This window comes from Microtus ochrogaster, unplaced genomic scaffold (assembly GCF_000317375.1).
Source record: "Microtus ochrogaster isolate Prairie Vole_2 unplaced genomic scaffold, MicOch1.0 UNK10, whole genome shotgun sequence".
NCBI classification, from domain to species: Eukaryota; Metazoa; Chordata; class Mammalia; order Rodentia; family Cricetidae; genus Microtus; species Microtus ochrogaster.
Genome location: NW_004949108.1, coordinates 2,467,797 through 2,485,372, shown reverse-complemented (window position 1 = coordinate 2,485,372; position 17,576 = coordinate 2,467,797). Strand labels below are relative to the sequence as shown.

At 47.7% G+C, this 17,576-nt stretch overlaps 1 protein-coding gene across 2 annotated transcripts in view; it reads left to right on the top strand.

Moving 5' to 3' along the window:
• The window catches only part of Mboat2 (membrane bound O-acyltransferase domain containing 2), a 124,810-nt gene that overhangs the window by 86,027 nt on the left and 21,207 nt on the right, over positions 1–17,576 (top strand). For both annotated transcript variants that reach the window (XM_005366492.2, XM_005366493.2), the window contains 2 exons: positions 8,617–8,672; positions 13,855–13,909. In XM_005366492.2, the coding sequence (XP_005366549.1) occupies positions 8,617–8,672; positions 13,855–13,909 (111 nt within the window). The remainder of the gene's footprint in view (positions 1–8,616; positions 8,673–13,854; positions 13,910–17,576) is intronic.

Here is a 17,576-nt window from a genome sequence, read left to right as displayed (position 1 = left end):
ACAAGTGTCATTTTTCTTCAAAGTGTCGATGTCTAGATAGAGCACAGAAAGGGAGGCCCGGGACCTTGCTGAGGAATTGTGTAAATCTCCTGAATGAGACAGATTTACTTGCTTGAGGCATGGGAGAACTGAGGTACATAGAGAGATGGGGGAGGGGAGAGGGAGAGAGAAAGAGGGGTAAGGGAGAGAGAGGGGTAAGGGAGAGAGAGAAAGGGGGCAAGGAAGAGAGAGAGAGAGAGAGAGAGAGAGAGAGAGAGAGAGAGAGAGAGACTTTCCCATATAATGTTAGGATTAGGATTTCTTTAGATAAAGACTGTCTTTTCACTAGAAGTTTCTAGTTGCAGAAAAGTTAGAAAGAAAGTCCCTGAAGTTGTGAGGTCTCACCTCAGCTATAAAAAGGTGATACAAGAAAAGCACAAAATGATTAGTCTTCCTATCAGAAATAACTTTTAAAATGTGACAGAAAAAAAGAAGATCCTATTTCAAAAGCAACTGTGAAGTGTCCAGGAATCTGTCTAAGAAGAAATGGGCTGGGCCCTGTGAAGACAGCATAAAACTTTACTCAGGGGTACGAGCTTGAGAAACAGCCTCTTGTATATAGATAGTGTTGCAAGGAAGAAGTTGGAATGCACACAGTTGGAATAACAAAAGTTATGTTTTATAGTTGATATAACAAAAGTTGTATTTTATAGTTGATATAACAAAAATTATATTTTATAGTTGTTATAACAAAAGTTGTATTTATAGTTGATATTACAAAAGTTGTATTTTATAGTTGATATAACAAAGTTGTATTTTATAGTTGATATAACAAAAATTGTATTTTATAGTTGATATAACAAAAGTTATATTTTGTCATGCTTAACATCATCACCCAAAGCTCACACTCTGAGTTCCTAACTATGTCCTAAGCCTGTCTCCCCAAGGCTGCTCAGCTTAGCTGAAGGTCAGGTCCCTTCTTTAACAGTCATCTCTGATTCAAAGGTCTGGGTCCTGGGAGACTCTCCTGAGGACAGGTCAAGGTGAGGTCTCTCCAGATGTGCAGAGCAGAGCGTTGCTCCTGGTCTCTGCTTATGGACTGTCCAGTGGGCATCATGGGGTCTAGGACCATGTCTGGTTATCTTGAGCGAGTGATGTCACTGGGTTCTGGTTGTTGGGTGCAGCCTTGGGTGTAAGAGGCTTCCTAAGCTATTTTCACATGTCTAAAAGGCCTTTTTAGTAAAAAAGTTCTGAAATGCTTGTTACAGATAGGATAGTCAAATCTAGTAATTCTTCTCAAGGTAACCCATGGCCTTAATGCAGTATTTGCCTTAATCTGAGCAAGGTGGACCAAGCTTGTAATCCCAATGACCTAGGAGACGGACGCAGGGGGATGGTCACAGATTTGAGGCCAGCATGGTCTACACAGCAGGTTTCAGGCCAGCTAGAATACAGTGAGACCTTAAGAAGCCAACTGCTCAAGGGCAGTGACCATCATATACAGTCAGCAGGGAGGCAAGTCAAGGCCCTGGGATAGAGACTGGAAATAAGAATACAGAGCAGTGCCACCAGCAAGATGGCTCCGAGGATAAAGGTGCTTGCTGTCTGTAGTAATAGTAGCAGCGGGGCTGCATCCCCAGCACCCCACTGCCCGCATGGCTAGCTTTACCTGAAATAATTACACGGACACTGTATTCTTTTAAGCACTGCTTGGCCCATCTATCTAGCCTCTTCTAGGCTAATTCTCACATATTAATTTAGCCCATTTCTAATCATCTGCTGTAGCCCACAAGGTGGCTTACCAGGGAGATTCTAGCCTACGTCCATCCTGGGTTGGAGCTTCATCGCGTGTGCCTCAGAGAGCAGAGCTCTCGCCTCTGCCCGCAAGAGTGGAGCATCGTGTCTCTCTGAGGCATCTGCCCCTGAGAGGAGAGCTGTCGAGTCTCTGAGCTCACTTCCTCTTCCTCCCAGAGTTCTGTTCTGTTTACTCCTCCCATCTATGTTTTAACCTATCAGGGCAAGCAGCTTCTTTATTTAATTAACCAATGACCTTTCTCCATCAGCTGTCAAGGCTGAAGGCCTGAGTTTGATTCTCAGGACCCCCAGGGTAGAACAAGAGGGCGTCTCCTGGGAGTTGTCCTCTCGTGTGACTCCCATGCCCTCACCCTAAAGATAGAAATAAAGGGTCAGAATAGCTATGGTGGGATCATAACTCAGGGGAGACACCCTGGCTCCTTTCTTCAAGTTGCTGGACTAGACACTTGTGGTATAGCTAATACAGTAAGCTCTTTGCCTCTTGTGACTAAATAAATGGCAGGGAGCGAGAGCTGCATTCTCACTGGAATTGGATCTGTCTTGCCAAGGAGTCGCTCCGGGTGTCCACCACAAGGCAAACACAGAAGGGTTCATGTCGAGTAATTCCCATTTCAAATCAAGGCTGTGTCTTACAGCTAGGCATATAATATCAGCTGCTCAGTGGGTGTGGCCTGCCAGCTGGCCTGTATCTACCCCCCACCCCACCCCCACTGTGGAGGCCTACTGAGCATGCATGACGCATTTGGTAGGGGCTTTTGTAGGAGCCAGTTCTTAAAGCAAAGGCAGAGACGGACGTAGCATAAAAGCTGCAGGTGTGGTTGTCGTTTCTGTCTCTCCATCCTGAGCAGCCTTATTGGAGTCCAGAGTCTAATTTTAGACATGTTTTTATGTTCTGCGAAATGAGTCATGAAGCCCGCTAGCTGTTCTTTATAATCCTTGCCACACAGTGCCCCGTAACTGTGTGTAAATAGGGCGGCATGAAATAGTCCACCACCCGAGACTTTGCACCTTCCCATTCTGGTGGTTTTTTCCTGTGGGAGTGTCTCCCGGCCCTTGACCTACATCTGACTACAGGAAGCATCCTGTCTCACTGCTAATGCCGGTCATGTCCCCGCAGGAGCTGTGGGGACTCAGTTGTCCTGAGTGCTGCGGCTGATCGAGTTGATTCTCATGGTCAAACACTGCAGAAAGACCTATTTACCTTGGGTCTGCAAAGCCAGCCCAGGCTCCTCAGCAACTTCTTCCTCAGTGCCCCTGCCTCCACTCTCCTCTCTGCTTTCAACCATCTCTGCTTGTTCAAACCCCAGATGAAATGATTGGGGCACTTCTCCTCACTCTCTGTACCCAAATATCACTCATTAGTGTATCTGCTGTAACTCCCCTTTATCTTTACCCATGGGAGCTGTGTCCCAAGCCACAGGGGGCGCCACAAGCCACAGGCAGTAGTAATCCTGTTTGTATGGTTTGTCTACACACACACACACACACACACACACACACACACACACACACACGTAGCCACATTGAACGATGGCGCTTACACTTCAGGGCCCTTGTCAAAGGCTTCTCAAGCACAGGCACTGGGGGCTGTGATAGTTGATCTGAAGGCAGAGATGGCTGCTGGAGGGGTGATGGGCGGCAGCGGATGTCGCAGGGTGGGCTGGAGAAAGAGTGACTTGTGGTCGTGCTAGGACAAAGGGGCACCCACAAGATGTCTTCACGCTACACACAGCGACATAAAATGTACAACATGGGAGTGTTTCCAAAGATCTCCATTTTATATGTTCAGACTACGGTTGACTATAGACAATGGGAACCGTGGAAGGTAAACAGGGTGTGAGTGTGTGTGGGTGTGTGCGTGTGTGTGTGACCACTGTGTATGTGCAGTGTTGTATGTCTCTTAGTCTTCAGAAACAGCACTTCCCATTGATTCTTGTGTCCTTTTGATATCTCATGCTCAAAGTGGTCCCAGGGATTTTGTAGGTGAGGCTGTGACCATGTGACGGGGAGAGAGGTTTGGTTTTTGGCAGAATGTGCCGTGTCTCCGGTGCTGTGTAAAGTATTAGTGATGTCACATCACTTAATCTACACAGGGTCATTGTCCAGGCAGCCACGGCTCCCCCTTCTACTGTGGTCGACGGCGGTCAGGATTTATGAGTTGAAATTTTTTATCACCCTTTGTTAGTGTGTGCGTGTGCACGTGTGTGTCTGGTGTGTGTCTACGTGTGCATGCACATGTCGAAGAGTACAGATTGCAGGAGTCAGTTCTTGCCTTCTTCCATGTGGGACCTGGGGATTGAACGCACGTAATTAGGCTTGGTGGCAGGCACCTTTACTCACTAAGCCAGTTTACTGGCCCTGTTTGTGAGCTTTGATCCGTATGTCCAGCTGCTTTGTTCCCCACATCCCTACCCATTGTCCAGTCAGCGTCGTGCATAAAACACACTCAACATGGACGACTCAGCCTCTCACCTGTTGATCCTGTGTCCCTTCCCCGGCAGCCCCAACCCTCTTAGTTACCCTTGTCAGAAACCTTGGTGGTATCAGACCTCAAACCTTGCTTCAAAAACACCAAATTGCCACTGGCTTGAGAACACACATAGGATTCACTGCGGTCTGCCTGTGCTGGCCCTGGTCTGAGCCACCTCCTCTCTTCCCCACATCACCTGCTTTCTTGTCCCCACTTCCGTACTTGACGGTCCTTGGCTCGACCTACTCAGAGTCGAAAGTGTTCCACAGAAAACCAGGTCAGCTCTTGACCCCAAACCGGTTGTCCAGTCCTTCTGTCTGTTAGGTCAAAGCCATAGCCCTTGAAGAAGCCTGCCTTCTGCCCTGTCCTGTCCTCCGCACGTCTGTCTTGAGGCTGTGACCTTGTTCTTTCCTCTGAATGTCCTTACTCTGGGCCATCGTTCAGTTGTCATTGCCATTCAGATGTCACCTTGGGGTGTTCGTTAGCTCTCATCTGTACCCCCACCCCCCATTTTCCTGTGCAGCACTTGGCAGATTGTGGTCTGTTCGTCTCTCTCCAGTAAGTCCTGCGACAGCAAGGATGCACTGTTCATTGTGTCTCCAGCGGGGTCAAAGCTGGGACCTAGAACAAGCCTTGGTACTTTGTAGATGCCCATTAGGCGCTATCTTTCCGAGTGAGACTATCTGTAAATCATGAGGTGACTCAGACCCTGTGTGCCTTAACTGGGCTCACATCCCACAGGCATTTGGTGTTGGGCAGGTGGGACTTGTCTGATCACCATGGGTCTTGTTTGCGTAAAGGTGATTTGAGTGCAGGGACATAGTGGCTTGTCTCTGTTGTTAGTAAGGGCCTGGTAGCAAGTGGGTGCTTGTAGTTGCTGGGACAATAATAGACAAGCATCGTTTGAGTTCAGCCATAGCCACTTCCGAGATAATGAGACCGTGCTGAATGTGCATGTTTATTTTAAGCCTGCCTTCTCTACTAGCGTCAGCTATAGTTGAGAATTACTTCAGGATAGAACCAAATTACTATGTTCTCATTCTTTGTAGAGAAATGGATACTTAATAAAATTTCTCATCGTTTTTATATCAGAAAGTCTAGAGGTTTTGGTTTTGTGTTTTTGTGCCTTTGTTCAGAGGCTGGAGAGAGGGCGCAAAGGCTAAGAGCACTTGCTGGATGTTCAGTTCCTAGTATCTATATGGTCCCACACTGCCACCATCTTTAACTCCAGTTGCAGGGATCTTACACCCCCTTCTGGACTCCACACACATATATTCATGCAGTCAAATGCTTATACATATAAGACTTATTATATTAATAAAAGTCTTTTATCTTATAAAAAGTCTTTTTTTTAAAAATCCCTTAGTTCAGAGGAGTATCTTTGTGTAGCCAAAACTGTGCCATCAATTACGTATTTGCTTGCGTAGTGGCAGTCTGTTTTCCTCCCTTTTGGCAGTCTCATGCCAACATAGCGATTTGTCACTTAGAAGGCAGAGGAGGTCCCATCCAGGCCCTGACCCCTCCCTTGGCACCCTAGAGCTGCCTCCCTACCTGTTCCGGGATAGACGGGTTCTTTACCCACTGTCTGGCAAGCTAAGTCAGATTCTGGGACACAAGGAGGGATTAGGTATTGGGGAATGCCCTTTGCTACAAAACCAACAGCCGGGCGATGGTGGCGCACGCCTTTAATCCCAGCACTCGGGAGGCAGAGGCAGGCGGATCTCTGTGAGTTCGAGACCAGCCTGGTCTACAGAGCTAGTTCCAGGACAGGCTCCAAAGCCACAGAGAAACCCTGTCTCGAAAAACCAAAAAAAAAAACCAAAAAAAAACTGTCACTACTTGCTGCTCTGAAGGGACAAAATGTGTGCTGTGGAGGGAAACCAGCATCTCCTCTCTGATACAGTGTTGCGCTGGTTTCTCCAATGGTGTTTTCTCTGTAAGGCAGGCTCTACCTGGAGACGGTGTAGGTTTTGTCTTCTCTCCATTCCATGCTTCCACTCCCATCATCCCTCTGGTCTCCCAGCTGCACGCATCTCCGTGGCAAGCCCTCTTTAGAATCTTCATCCTCAACACCCTCCTCTGCAGTCTGTACTGACACCTTCTGTCTGCAGTCCTCTGTTCACTGTGCTCCTGGGAGCAGGGTGAGTCAGAGACAGTGGACTGCCACACATGGGGTGGAGGTCACCAGTGGTACTGGGGGGAAGTCGGGGTTCTCTCTTTGGGGGTCTTTATCTTGTTAATAAATGAATTTAGATACACTGAGAGGGACACTCGGGGATGGTTTTATTGTGTATTATTATGGTTTGAGAGAAAAGCAGCAGAACGTGTGCTATGGGCAGCCTATGAACAGAGAGATGTTTAATAGGAGCTGCCCCGTGGAAGGGCAGCAAAGCTGTCTCTGCAGAGTGGCTCCGGGGAGAATGGCTCGAATAGGGCAGGGGCAGGCAGCATTTGGATCTGGCATCTGCTCCTCACCTTCTTCTCTTCTTTGCTAAGATATGTAGCCCTTGGAGTCGGCTGTGCTCCTAAGCCTGGTTCAGCCTCCCAGACCAGGACGTGGTTCTGTGAGGTTCGGAATACTTGCACCGCATGGAGAAGAAGTTCCATGAAGGCTGCACGTGCTCAGTGGGTATATAAGGACATCATAGTCGCAAACACATACTGCATCTCTCAGGCGTATTATATATGATACCTGTGGCTGAATATGCCATTGTATTGGTATTATAGAAATTTAGCTTATTTTATCAATTTGTTTAGTTACATGTGCATGGGAGTTTAGAACTGAATGGCATTTTATAATTCCCTATGAGGAGAATCAGGCAGGTTGAGAACAATGAGTCCCCCCCACCCCCAAGGAGATGTAAATCTCAGGGCATTTGTATAATCCTCAAGGACCTGAAGGATGCCCTGTACGCAGAGCAACCTGGGGGATTAGGCCGGCTGAGCTATGATTTCCTAGGTAACCTTAAGAATTGGCTTTTAAGAGAGCCAAGAGACCCCTTTCCCTCTCAAGCACAGGGAATCGGAGAGCAGCCCTCATCTGACCTTGCCCCTCGGAGCCTGAACTCTCCAGGGCAGAGCTGTGGCTCTGCATCTAGAGTGAGCTGTGGAAAGCCAAGCCTTGTGCCCCTGTGTGCTCGCACTGGGAGGCAGTGCGTCTGCTGGGAGAGTGTGGAACCTCCCTGCCTGGTCCCGAGCCTTTACCCCTCAAGACCAGCTGGCCTTGGTCGCCCCTTGAGGGTGATTCCGTGGGGTCGTTTGGGAGGCTCTGAGAAGACAATACGGTGAGAGCCCTAGCTCTCAGCATGCACAGCACACTCTCTGCCTCTTGGCAAATGTAACTTCTGAGTTCATTGTCATTTTAGAAAATTAAACAACCGTCTGAAAGTTGGTGCTGTGAGGGGTGGGCTGTGATGTAGGGGTGGGGTGTGACACAGTGAGGGTTGGGTGTAATGCAGGGAGAGAGGGTTTAATGCAGTGAGCTGTTGGGGTGTGATGTAGGAGTGCAGTATACTGCAGGGTGGGGTGTAACACAGTGAGGGTTGGGGTGTAATGCAGGGAGATAGGGTTTAATGCAGTGAGCTGGTGGGGTGTGATGTAGGAGTGCAGTATACTGCAGGGTGGGGTGTGATGCAGTACAGATTTTATTCGGCTGATTTGGTTTTCCTCTACAAGTTAGCCTTTCAGCTAGAATTCTCACAAGACGCAGGAGAAACGCTGCTATTTCTTCTAATATGTATAAGGCAATTTCTCTTTTCTTTAGCAGACAGTAGGCTTCTGGGTTCTGGGTGGCTGGCATCAGCGTGCCCTGCTTTCAGCATGGAGATGGCATTCTGCCCCTTTCTTTCTTCTTGTCTCCCTCTTGCTGTTTGGCTCTGCTCCTCTTACCCTTCTCATCCAAACTCCTTTAGCTTTTGCTCATCTCCCCCTTCCTCAGGCATCCTCTGTTCTCTTTGATGTTCGGCCTTGGGCAGCAGGCCCAGGGGATGCTGGGGGAGGCACTAAGGCACAACCTGGCCCTATCTGGAGTCCTTGCACTTCTGACCCACAGGCTCTCATCTTAGGATGCATAAGTTGAAGGCTGCCTCACACAAGATTGTTTTCAGGCATAGGGCCCACTTTTTACTCGCTTTTAAAGCCACAAAGAAAGAAAACCTTGATTTCTTCTCTCTTACACTTTTTGAAGACAGGAAACCCCAGAGTTGTTAGCTCTTAAACCACCCCCCACGAGTTTTTGATACGATAGAAACTTGAGGTTTTATTGTCATATAACCAGGGTCGAGCCTGTTTCCTGTGTCGTGCATGTTGTTGTGACGTCCTCAGATTAAAATACCTGCTTTTGTCTCTCACAGCCCGATGATGATCATTACGCAGAAGATCACTAGTCTGGCCTTCGAGATTCATGATGGTAAGAGTCTGCAAGTCAATTCTTCATCACTGCAAGGAGCCCTATTTGAATAAGCTTTGGTGTGAGATATTACCCTGAAGGGGAGGAAAGGGAGAGACAGTGTTGTTTAAGGTTATTAAGTTGTGCTTCACCCCCAGTTCCATGTTTTCTCTTGATTTTTAATTCAATTCTATGATAAAAAGCAAAAATAGTCATATGACCCATATAATGGACCTTTGGTTTCAGTCAAGTTTGATTCCTAATTTTATTTGTCTTACATTTATATTGAAGTTTGTATGTTTCTCCAATTCTATCACTTTGTGTTTACACCCATATACACACATGTTTTCAGACTTTTAATACACATATGTACCCATTTTATATGCTTCATAAGTGGATATGGGAAATGTCAGCAATTGAGACTCCTTGGGGTGTTGACCGGGTTCCTCAGAACAAGGAGGGACAGCTCTCTCTGAGCAGAGTTGTCTGTCTGTTCCTGCACGTGTGTCCCCCTAATCCTGTACTCCCCCTCCCCGAGCCCAGTCCCCACTTGTGGGCCGGGCACAGCCTTGCCAGTTCTGAGGTGAGGGTCCGGGAGGAGCTGTCCTCCTCTCCCTCTTACTTCTGACAAGCAGTTGCCACTGCTTCGTTGTCTGGGGACATGAACAGAAGGGACAGATTTCCTTCACGGTCACTGGTCCACGTTTAATCCCCTTGTGTTCGCCCGCGGCTCTCTTTTCTGCCCTTCTGGAGCAGAGCGCCTCCTCCTGGCCATGTGCCTCTGGAGGCGGCGGCATGTGCGTGGGGTGGCTGAGGAGACCCACACGCCACGTCTTCTGCTCCCGCTTTGGGTTTCCCATCTCCATGTTCGTAGCCAGGCCCACACTGGAGGGCCTTTTTGTGCATGGCAGTCCGTGGACGCGTCTCGCAGTCCGTGGACGCGTCTCGTAGTCCTTGCGTTCTGAACAGGGATGTGGGCAGAAGTTCTCAGACCCTGGTCCTGGAGTCCTGAAGTGGATGCTGTGGATGTGGTAGATCAGAGCACCCAGTTGTCTTTAGGTGCTGAGACCAACTTCTCACACTGACCAACAGGTCCCGCCTGGGGTGAGGATGGAGGAACATGTCTAGAAGCCCCCGCTAGCAATGTATGTTAAACGCGGAACCAAAAGGACAGACAGCAGGGCCCTATTTTGTTATCTGGTCTTTGGAATCGATTTAGCAAGCGGGTTTTGATTAGCCTTGCCAGCTTCGCCTGGGATTCTTCCTGGGAACTGGAGCATCCCATCCTACCAGATGTCCTCCTGCAGAGCAGCTACCCTTTACCTTATGCTTCAGGGCTGGACCAGCTCTTCCAGCCTCCTGTTTCCTCAGTGACTCTCACAGGAGAGGACCTGCTTGTCTGGATTGAGAACTCTAAGCCCGTGCCTCACATGGTCTCAGCATGCGGTGTTGCCTGGCTACAGTTTGTTCTGATGAAGATTCTAAACAGTGAATAACAGAAGTACTTGGGGTGAAGGTTAGAAAAGCCAGGAGCAAGCTTCCCACAGTGGCGTCAGAGACAGCACTGGCTATCTTCAGCTGCAAGGATGGGAACACCTGTGATGTATCTTCTGCCAGGAAATTCCTTAGACCCAGGACCCAGAGTGCTTGTCGGGAGCGAGGCAAGCTGACACCAGTGCCTAGCAGTTGCAAATTCCTGGTGGGAAAGCGGATGTTGGGAGTAAACCATGTTGGCACAAACAGTTGTGGCATAAGGAACATTTGTCTTGGTGTAGGTACTGTGTGCCTGCCAAGCTCCAGGCACCAGCAATGGGCCATGCTAGCAGGCAGGACCTGCTGAGGAAGGGCAGCCGTCCGTGTGAACTCCGGGCAGTGGGTCTGGACCTGTCCCGTGGCTGGGTTTTTAGCTGTCAGTCCAGTGGCAGTATTCATACCACCAACTTCAGGAAGCGGATGTTCTATCTCGGATAACTTCTAGGCATGGTGTTGAGACATCTTGCTCCCCTTACGGAATGCAGCTTCCTCCCCTGCTGTTCTAGTTTTAAGTCCTGTGAGAGACCTGTGAGGTGTCAGTGCTGAAGGATGGCACAACCTGGTACTGTGTTGGTCATGACAACTGATGTGTGCCCTGGCACGAGGGGGAAGGGTGTGGGGTTTTTTTTATCATTATTGTTGTTTGTTTTGTTTTGTTGATACAGCCTAGCTGGGTGCTTGTACTTGATAAGGGAATATAGGAGTCTGATTTCTATCTTAGGCTGAACTATAGTTATTTGTATTTTTTTTTAATTTATGGTTTTTTTAGGACACGGTTTCTCTGTGGAACAGCCCTGGCTGTCCTGAAACTCGCTCTGTAGACCAGGCTGGCCTCAGAATCAGAGATCCACCTGCCTCTGCCTCCCAAATGCTAGGATTAAAGGCGTGCACCACCCCTGCCCAACATATTAATTTGTCTTAGCTTCAAACATGATATCTTAATTTAATGTTTTAGGAGATCTTCTATTTCTAAGTACCCAAAGTTTGAGCCTTTCTCTGAAGAGAAAGGCTGGGCTTATATACATAGACAACATTATTCTATAAATATGGTTTGCTTTAAGTTACATGTTTATTTTCCTTGGGTGGTTTGCATTTTGAAATGATAATAGCCTTCTGGGTCAGCATAGCAGGGTTCTCGGGCAGAGAAGCCCCACACTACACTAAACACTTAGAAATGCTGCAGACGGCTTAGAAAGGGTCAGGGAGACGGCTCGCTGGGTCAAAGCATGGGGACCAGAATTCAAATCCCTGGAGTCCACTAAAAGCTCGGCATGGCAGCATACACCTGTAGCTCCACTGATGGTGGTGCCAGAGACAGGAGGATCCTTGGGCCTTGCTGGATGGCCAGTCTAGCCAAAATGATATGTCGGTTCACTTAGAGACCTGTCTCAAAAAAAAAATACTATGGAGAAGAATGGGAGAGGACACTGGACATTGAATTCTGGCCTGTCGTGCATGATTGAGCATTTTTACCCACAGAAATACTGAATGAAGCACAGCAAAAAAGCCCGGTAGTGGTGGTGCACACCTTTAATCCCAACACTTAGGAGGAAGAGGCAGGCAGATCTCTAAATTCAAGGCCAGCCTAGTTAGTCTACAGAGCAAATTCCAGGACAGCCAGGACTACACAGAGAAACCTTGTCTCTAAAAAAAAATTAAAAAACAAAACAACAGAAAACAGATACAACAAAAAGATGACTGCTTACCTGCTCTTTTCCTAGTGGGAAGGGGGAGGGAGGGAGGGAGGGAGGGAGGGAGAGATGTTGGCCTCATCTCCTTAGGTAGCCCCAAGTGTCGTCAGTCTCCTGTGGGGAAGAGAACCTTGAGAGTAGTAGGAGGTCCTCCGGGGTTCCCCTCGTGTTCTCCTTTTAAGTGGGATTTGGGGGTTTTATTGTGTTTTCTCTGTACAGTCCCAGAGAGTAGGCACATGCCCCTTGAAGGGAACTTGGAAGTACAAATGACTCCGAGGAGACGGTTCCACCTCTGGCCGCGTGGTCCTGAAAGTCAGAGCCCGTCATAGTCATCTTGATCTCTGTCTTCCTCATAGGCCAGGGTTTATTTTTCTTCTCTTTAAAAATAGATTTATTTATTCATTGATTCATTCATTCATTTCTTTAGTCTATGAGTGTTTGGCCTGCTTCTATCTGTTCACGTGTGTACCATGGCTGTGGAGACCAGAAGAGGGCGCCAGAACCCCTGGGACTGGTGTTAAAGACAGCTGTGAGCCTCCATTGAGGGGGTCCTCTGCCAGGGCAGCCTTGTCGCCCCTCCAGCCCGATTTTTCTTTCTCATTGTTGTCGAAATAGGTGTGCAATGACATTTACTCCCCTCATTGTTGGATGTATAAATGTTTTTTTTTGTTGTTTTGTTTTTTGCCATTATGCATGGGGTTTTGACGGTCCTGGCCACAGTTTCAGGTGACATTTTTGATTATTTCCTTAGACTAGGGGTGTCTAGGATGAGAGGAGAGAAATGTTCCCTGAGTCTTTGCTCTGTCAATTTACAGAAACATAAGTGGTCCTCCATGGTCCTTCTCCCTACTAGACTGAGGGCCTCCCAGCAGGGAGTCTGTCTCTTCTGTTCTTTTTCTAGTGCTAACAGGCTCTCAAAGTGTCTTAAAGTGGTTGTAACTCTCTCATCTCTGTCTTACGTACACACATCATCCATCCAAACGTGTGTGTTACATAATTGAGGGCATGCTGTGAGTGAGAGACTTGAGACGTTCTGTGTGAAAGGGGTGGCTTGTTCTTCTAACAGTCTAGGTCCTTTTGTTCTTTGATGATGCCGCCCCGACTGACCTTGAACTTGATGCTATTCTGCTTTGGCCTCCCAGACATTTAACTAATTGTGCTTTCGTAATTAATCATGAAGTTGACAGCTTGTATGTTAATCGGTTGTCTGTGTTTCTTTTGCTAGCTTGTTTTCCCTAGTTTTTGTCCCTACTTATCTAGTGTCTTTTAATGGCTTGAGTTTTGTGTCTTTGGACACTGTTATTGTTTTGTTTCCTATAAATGCTTTCTTAATTTAGTCTCCCTTTAGTCTTTAAATTGCATCTAGTTTTTCTTTTCTTTCTTTTTTCCTTTTATTTATCTATTTGTCTTTAAATAGTATCTAGTATTTATCCATCTATTTATATTTTTAAGGCATGTGTATCCATAAGCTTTTGGTTAGCTGTAGTGATAGCCTCTTGATTGGGATGAAAGACAGACTAGATGTGTAAAGGCGATGCACCTGCTTCCACTTTTATTCACTGTCGTGAGGGAACCAGAGCACCGTCACTGCTCTGTGTTGAGCTACTAGCCGTTGGCACCAAGGGTTAGTCTTCGAGATCCTTGAGGAGTTTTAATGGCTCTTTTTGAAAACATGGCACTGTCTAGTAAGGATAGCAGATCTATAAGTGAAACTGTATTCATTCATTTGGGAGATTTGTCTAATTGGATAATTTCCTTCAGATGAAGTGACTCTCATTTCCCTGTATGTATTAAGTGTGTACGGGGCAAGGTGGGACGGATCACATGATGACTCAGCAGTTTTTTGATCTGTGTCAATATGAGAAAGAGAGAGACGGTCGTTGGGCCCACACATGGAGTACAGCAAGGCTTTCAGATGAGACAAGTGCCACTCTAAAGAGAAAACATAACTCACACAGGTGTTTCTTTCTGACCCTCAGGGATGTTTCGGAAGGATGAAGAATTGACCCCATCGCAGAGGGGCTTAGCTGTGAGGTATGTGTCTTTAGATCTACGGTGACTTGTGCTATGTTCCTGGCTTCTTGCCTCTGCACTGCTGCAGGCTGCCAAGTTGTGCTGGGCTGGGCTGGCAGTTTCCCTGAGGCTCCCCTTAAGTTCATCCCTGTGCCTCTGTACCATGTGTGCTTCCTGTGAAGTGTGTGGGGCCTCCAGGGCTCCCCCTAAGTCCACGCCTGTGCCTCCTGTGAGCCATGCGAGACCACCAGAGTCATGTCTGTGGGACTCTTAAAGACATGGTTTGTGCGCAGTCATAGGGATTGCTGCTAATATTAGCTGCCACTCATGGGGCAGTGACTTGATAGCAGCGGTTTGCACAGAGGTGCAGCACAGATGTTACTGATGACTGAGGAATTCTTTAGTTATCATCTTCCTTTGTTCTGCTTCCCAAGAGTGGTTTCAAGAGTGGCTTAAGCCGGGCGATGGTGGCGCACGCCTTTAATCCCAGCACTCGGGAGGCAGAGGCAGGCAGATCTCTGTGAGTTCGAAACCAGCCTGGTCTACAGAGCTAGTTCTAGGACAGGCTCCAAAGCCACAGAGAAACCCTGTCTCGAAAAACCAAAAAAAAAAAAAAGAAAAAAAAAATCAAGAGTGGCTTAATTTTTCTGGCCATGTCTTTTTTCATCTAACATAATTAAAGATGTAATATGCTCCTTTTACTTTTAAAGAAACTAATTTCTTTGCAGAAGGCTGTTTCTAAATACAGAATTAACAAATGCTTGGCTGCTAGACCAGTGCTCCTCAACCTGTGGGTGGTGACTCCTTTCAGTCAATTTGTAATAGGGAAAATGCATCCCATGCATTAGATATTTACATTACAACTCATAGCAGTAGCAAAATTACAGTTATGAAGTAGCAACAAAAATAATTCTACGGTTGGGGTCAGCCCAACACGAGAAGCTGTATTCAAGGGCCGCAGCGTTAGGAAGGTTGAGAACCTCTGCTCTTGAAGAAGGGGATGGCGCCCATGGTGGTGGACAGATATGCACCACTACCCACGTTTGTGCCCCCCCCCCAACCTGTAATCATCTGCACATCTTCTCTGGGGCTCCTCGTCTTCTCTATGGCCAGTCTTCATACAGAGCCATTGAATACGCTTACCTGACAAGTCATCAGGTTGGTTCTTGGCTTTTCCTTGGCCTTGGACCACCCCAGACACTGTCATATACAGACATCGGCTCTGATTCTCCTGCCCTCTCAGGCAACTGCTGGGCAAATGGCCAGTCCCAATTAACTTCAGCTCTCCACCCCTGAACAGTAGGAGGAGGCCAAGTAGAAAGACACTCCCTCTTGTTGGCTGGATTCATTTAGATGTTTTTACTCTTATTTTTAACATCATGGTCCTTGGAGCTGGAGCATTGGCTCAGCAGTTGCTGCTTTTGACACTAACTGTGGCTCCAGTTCTAGGGGATTTTGATGGGGGAGCCCAGCCAATCACATCTGGCTAGGGCGTGGCTGCCTGGAGCCCAGGTAGATAAATGGGGGAGATAGGTGCTCAAGAGTGGTGCTCGCCTGACCCATTTGGACTTCGGACCTTCTACTCCAGTTGCTTGAGTTTCCACGTTTTTTAATTATTAAATTATATCTGTTGTTTTGAGCTGGTCTGGTTATTTTAGCGTACTGATCAGGATTTGACACCCTCTTCTGACGTATTTGGGTGCCTGGCACACACATGGTACATACACACGCATGTGTGTAAAATAGTCATACATAAAGTCCTTTTTTAAAAAAAAAATTGTGGTCCTTCATACTGACAGCAAAGCAAATACATATCCTTAGCTCTCTCTCTGAAAAGATTTTAGATTCTTCTTTCTCCAGAATTCCAAAACTCTCTCCCCCATACTCATGGTGGAAGGCTACATTTCTTTTCCTTTCAGTAATGGAAAGTTCCTTATTAAGGCATCCTCCCCCTTTACATCCACACAGCCCATGGGTTACTTTGTGTAACCTGGCTGGCCTGCCTGCATCCTGACCTTCAGAACAGCCCAGGTGGACTATAGACCAGGATGTCACCAGGGCAGGCTCATTATAGCAGGATGAGTAAGAGGACAGCAAAAACTGCCTGAAGCCACACTGGGAATCACTGCAGAGGGCAGCTGTGCCCTGGTTTCTCACTCCATGTCATAAAACCCACCAGACTCCCTGAATCTGTAACAAAATCTTTGCCTAGTTGTGTGTTTGAACTGCCCGTAGTTCAGTGCAGGGCTGCTGGCTTCTCACTTCTGACCTTGACCGGGTTCATTTTTTTTTCTTCCTCTGAGTCATCATCAGCTTTTCAGGAAGAGGATTGTATTGTCTCGCAGTCCCTTCTCGTCACCATCCTCGCGTCCGTCAGTCTGCCGTTCCTCTTCTCCACGGTAGCTCCATTGCCGGGCTCCACTTCCCGCTTCCTCCTCTGCTGACTGTGGTCCGATGTATGTTTGCTTTCTCGGTAGCCCTTCATCTTCAGCCTTGTTGGCACGGCGATCAACCACAGTGAGTGGCATCACTGGTCCAGCTGACAGCTCCTCACTGGATTCTTGGACATCACATCCTCTTGTTTTTCTTCCTCTCTGCTCTCTTGCTCAACCCTGTGCCCCTCTCCTGTTTGGCTGACTGTTGCTGTACCCCCGAACTCAGATCTGAACTTCTCAGCTTTCCCCAGGTGCTTCCATATGGTCTGGAGGCTTCGCGCCACCAGCTACACCTTCCTACTCAGCCTCCCCGCTTCAGCTCCAGCCTCCTGCCCTCAGTCTTTTCAATGTCCTCACTTGGATAGCAGTCGGTCTGTTCAAAATACAGCTCCTGATTTCTGTCTGCCCCCCACCATGTGTTTCTCTGCCACTGCCCCTTGCTGGCTAGTAGTATCACTTGCTCTTGGGGGTACTGATGGGGATTGTAAGCAGATTTCAGTTTCTTACTGCAAGTCAGTAAACTTTCAGTCATCTCTAATCTGGCTGCTTCTTGCCACCCGACTGTGCCAGCCTGGTTCTCTGTAGGTCAGGAATGCACTTGATTTTCTCCTGCTCTCTGTAGCAGACTTTCTAGGTTGGGTCCAGTGATCCCCTGCCGTGCGCGCGTGTGTGTGTGTGTGTGTGTGTGTGTGTGCGTGTGTGTGTGTGTGTTGTGTGTGCATACAAATACACAAGCCAGAGCAGAACTTCAGTGTCTCCCTCTGTTGCTTTCCACTGCTTTTTGTTTTGTTTTGTTTTTGTTTTTCAAGACAGGGTTTCTCTTGCTCTGTAAACCAGGCTGGCCTCAAACTTAGGGATCTGCCTATCTCTGCCTCCTGAGTGCTGGGAGTAAAGGCGCGTTCCACCACCTCCCAGCTCTACCTTGTTTTTGAAACGGGGTCTCTCTGAAGCTCACTGTCTTGGCTATTCTGGCTGGCCAATAAGCTGCTAGGATCCTCTTCCATCCTTCCCTCCCGACCCCCCAATAGTACTGTTTAGGGGGTACAGTAATGGGCTCATCTTCTCACTTACTAAAGAATCAAAGGGAAGGAAAACTTTGAAAGGCAAGCAAAGCCCAAGTTTATTCAAAGAGGATGATTTTATTAGCATTTAAAAGAGAAAACTTCAGGGCAGACCGCTGTCAGTCTTGGTAGCGCTCTGTCTCTCTCTCTCTCTCTCTCTCTCTCTCTCTCTCTCTCTCTCTCTCTCTCTCT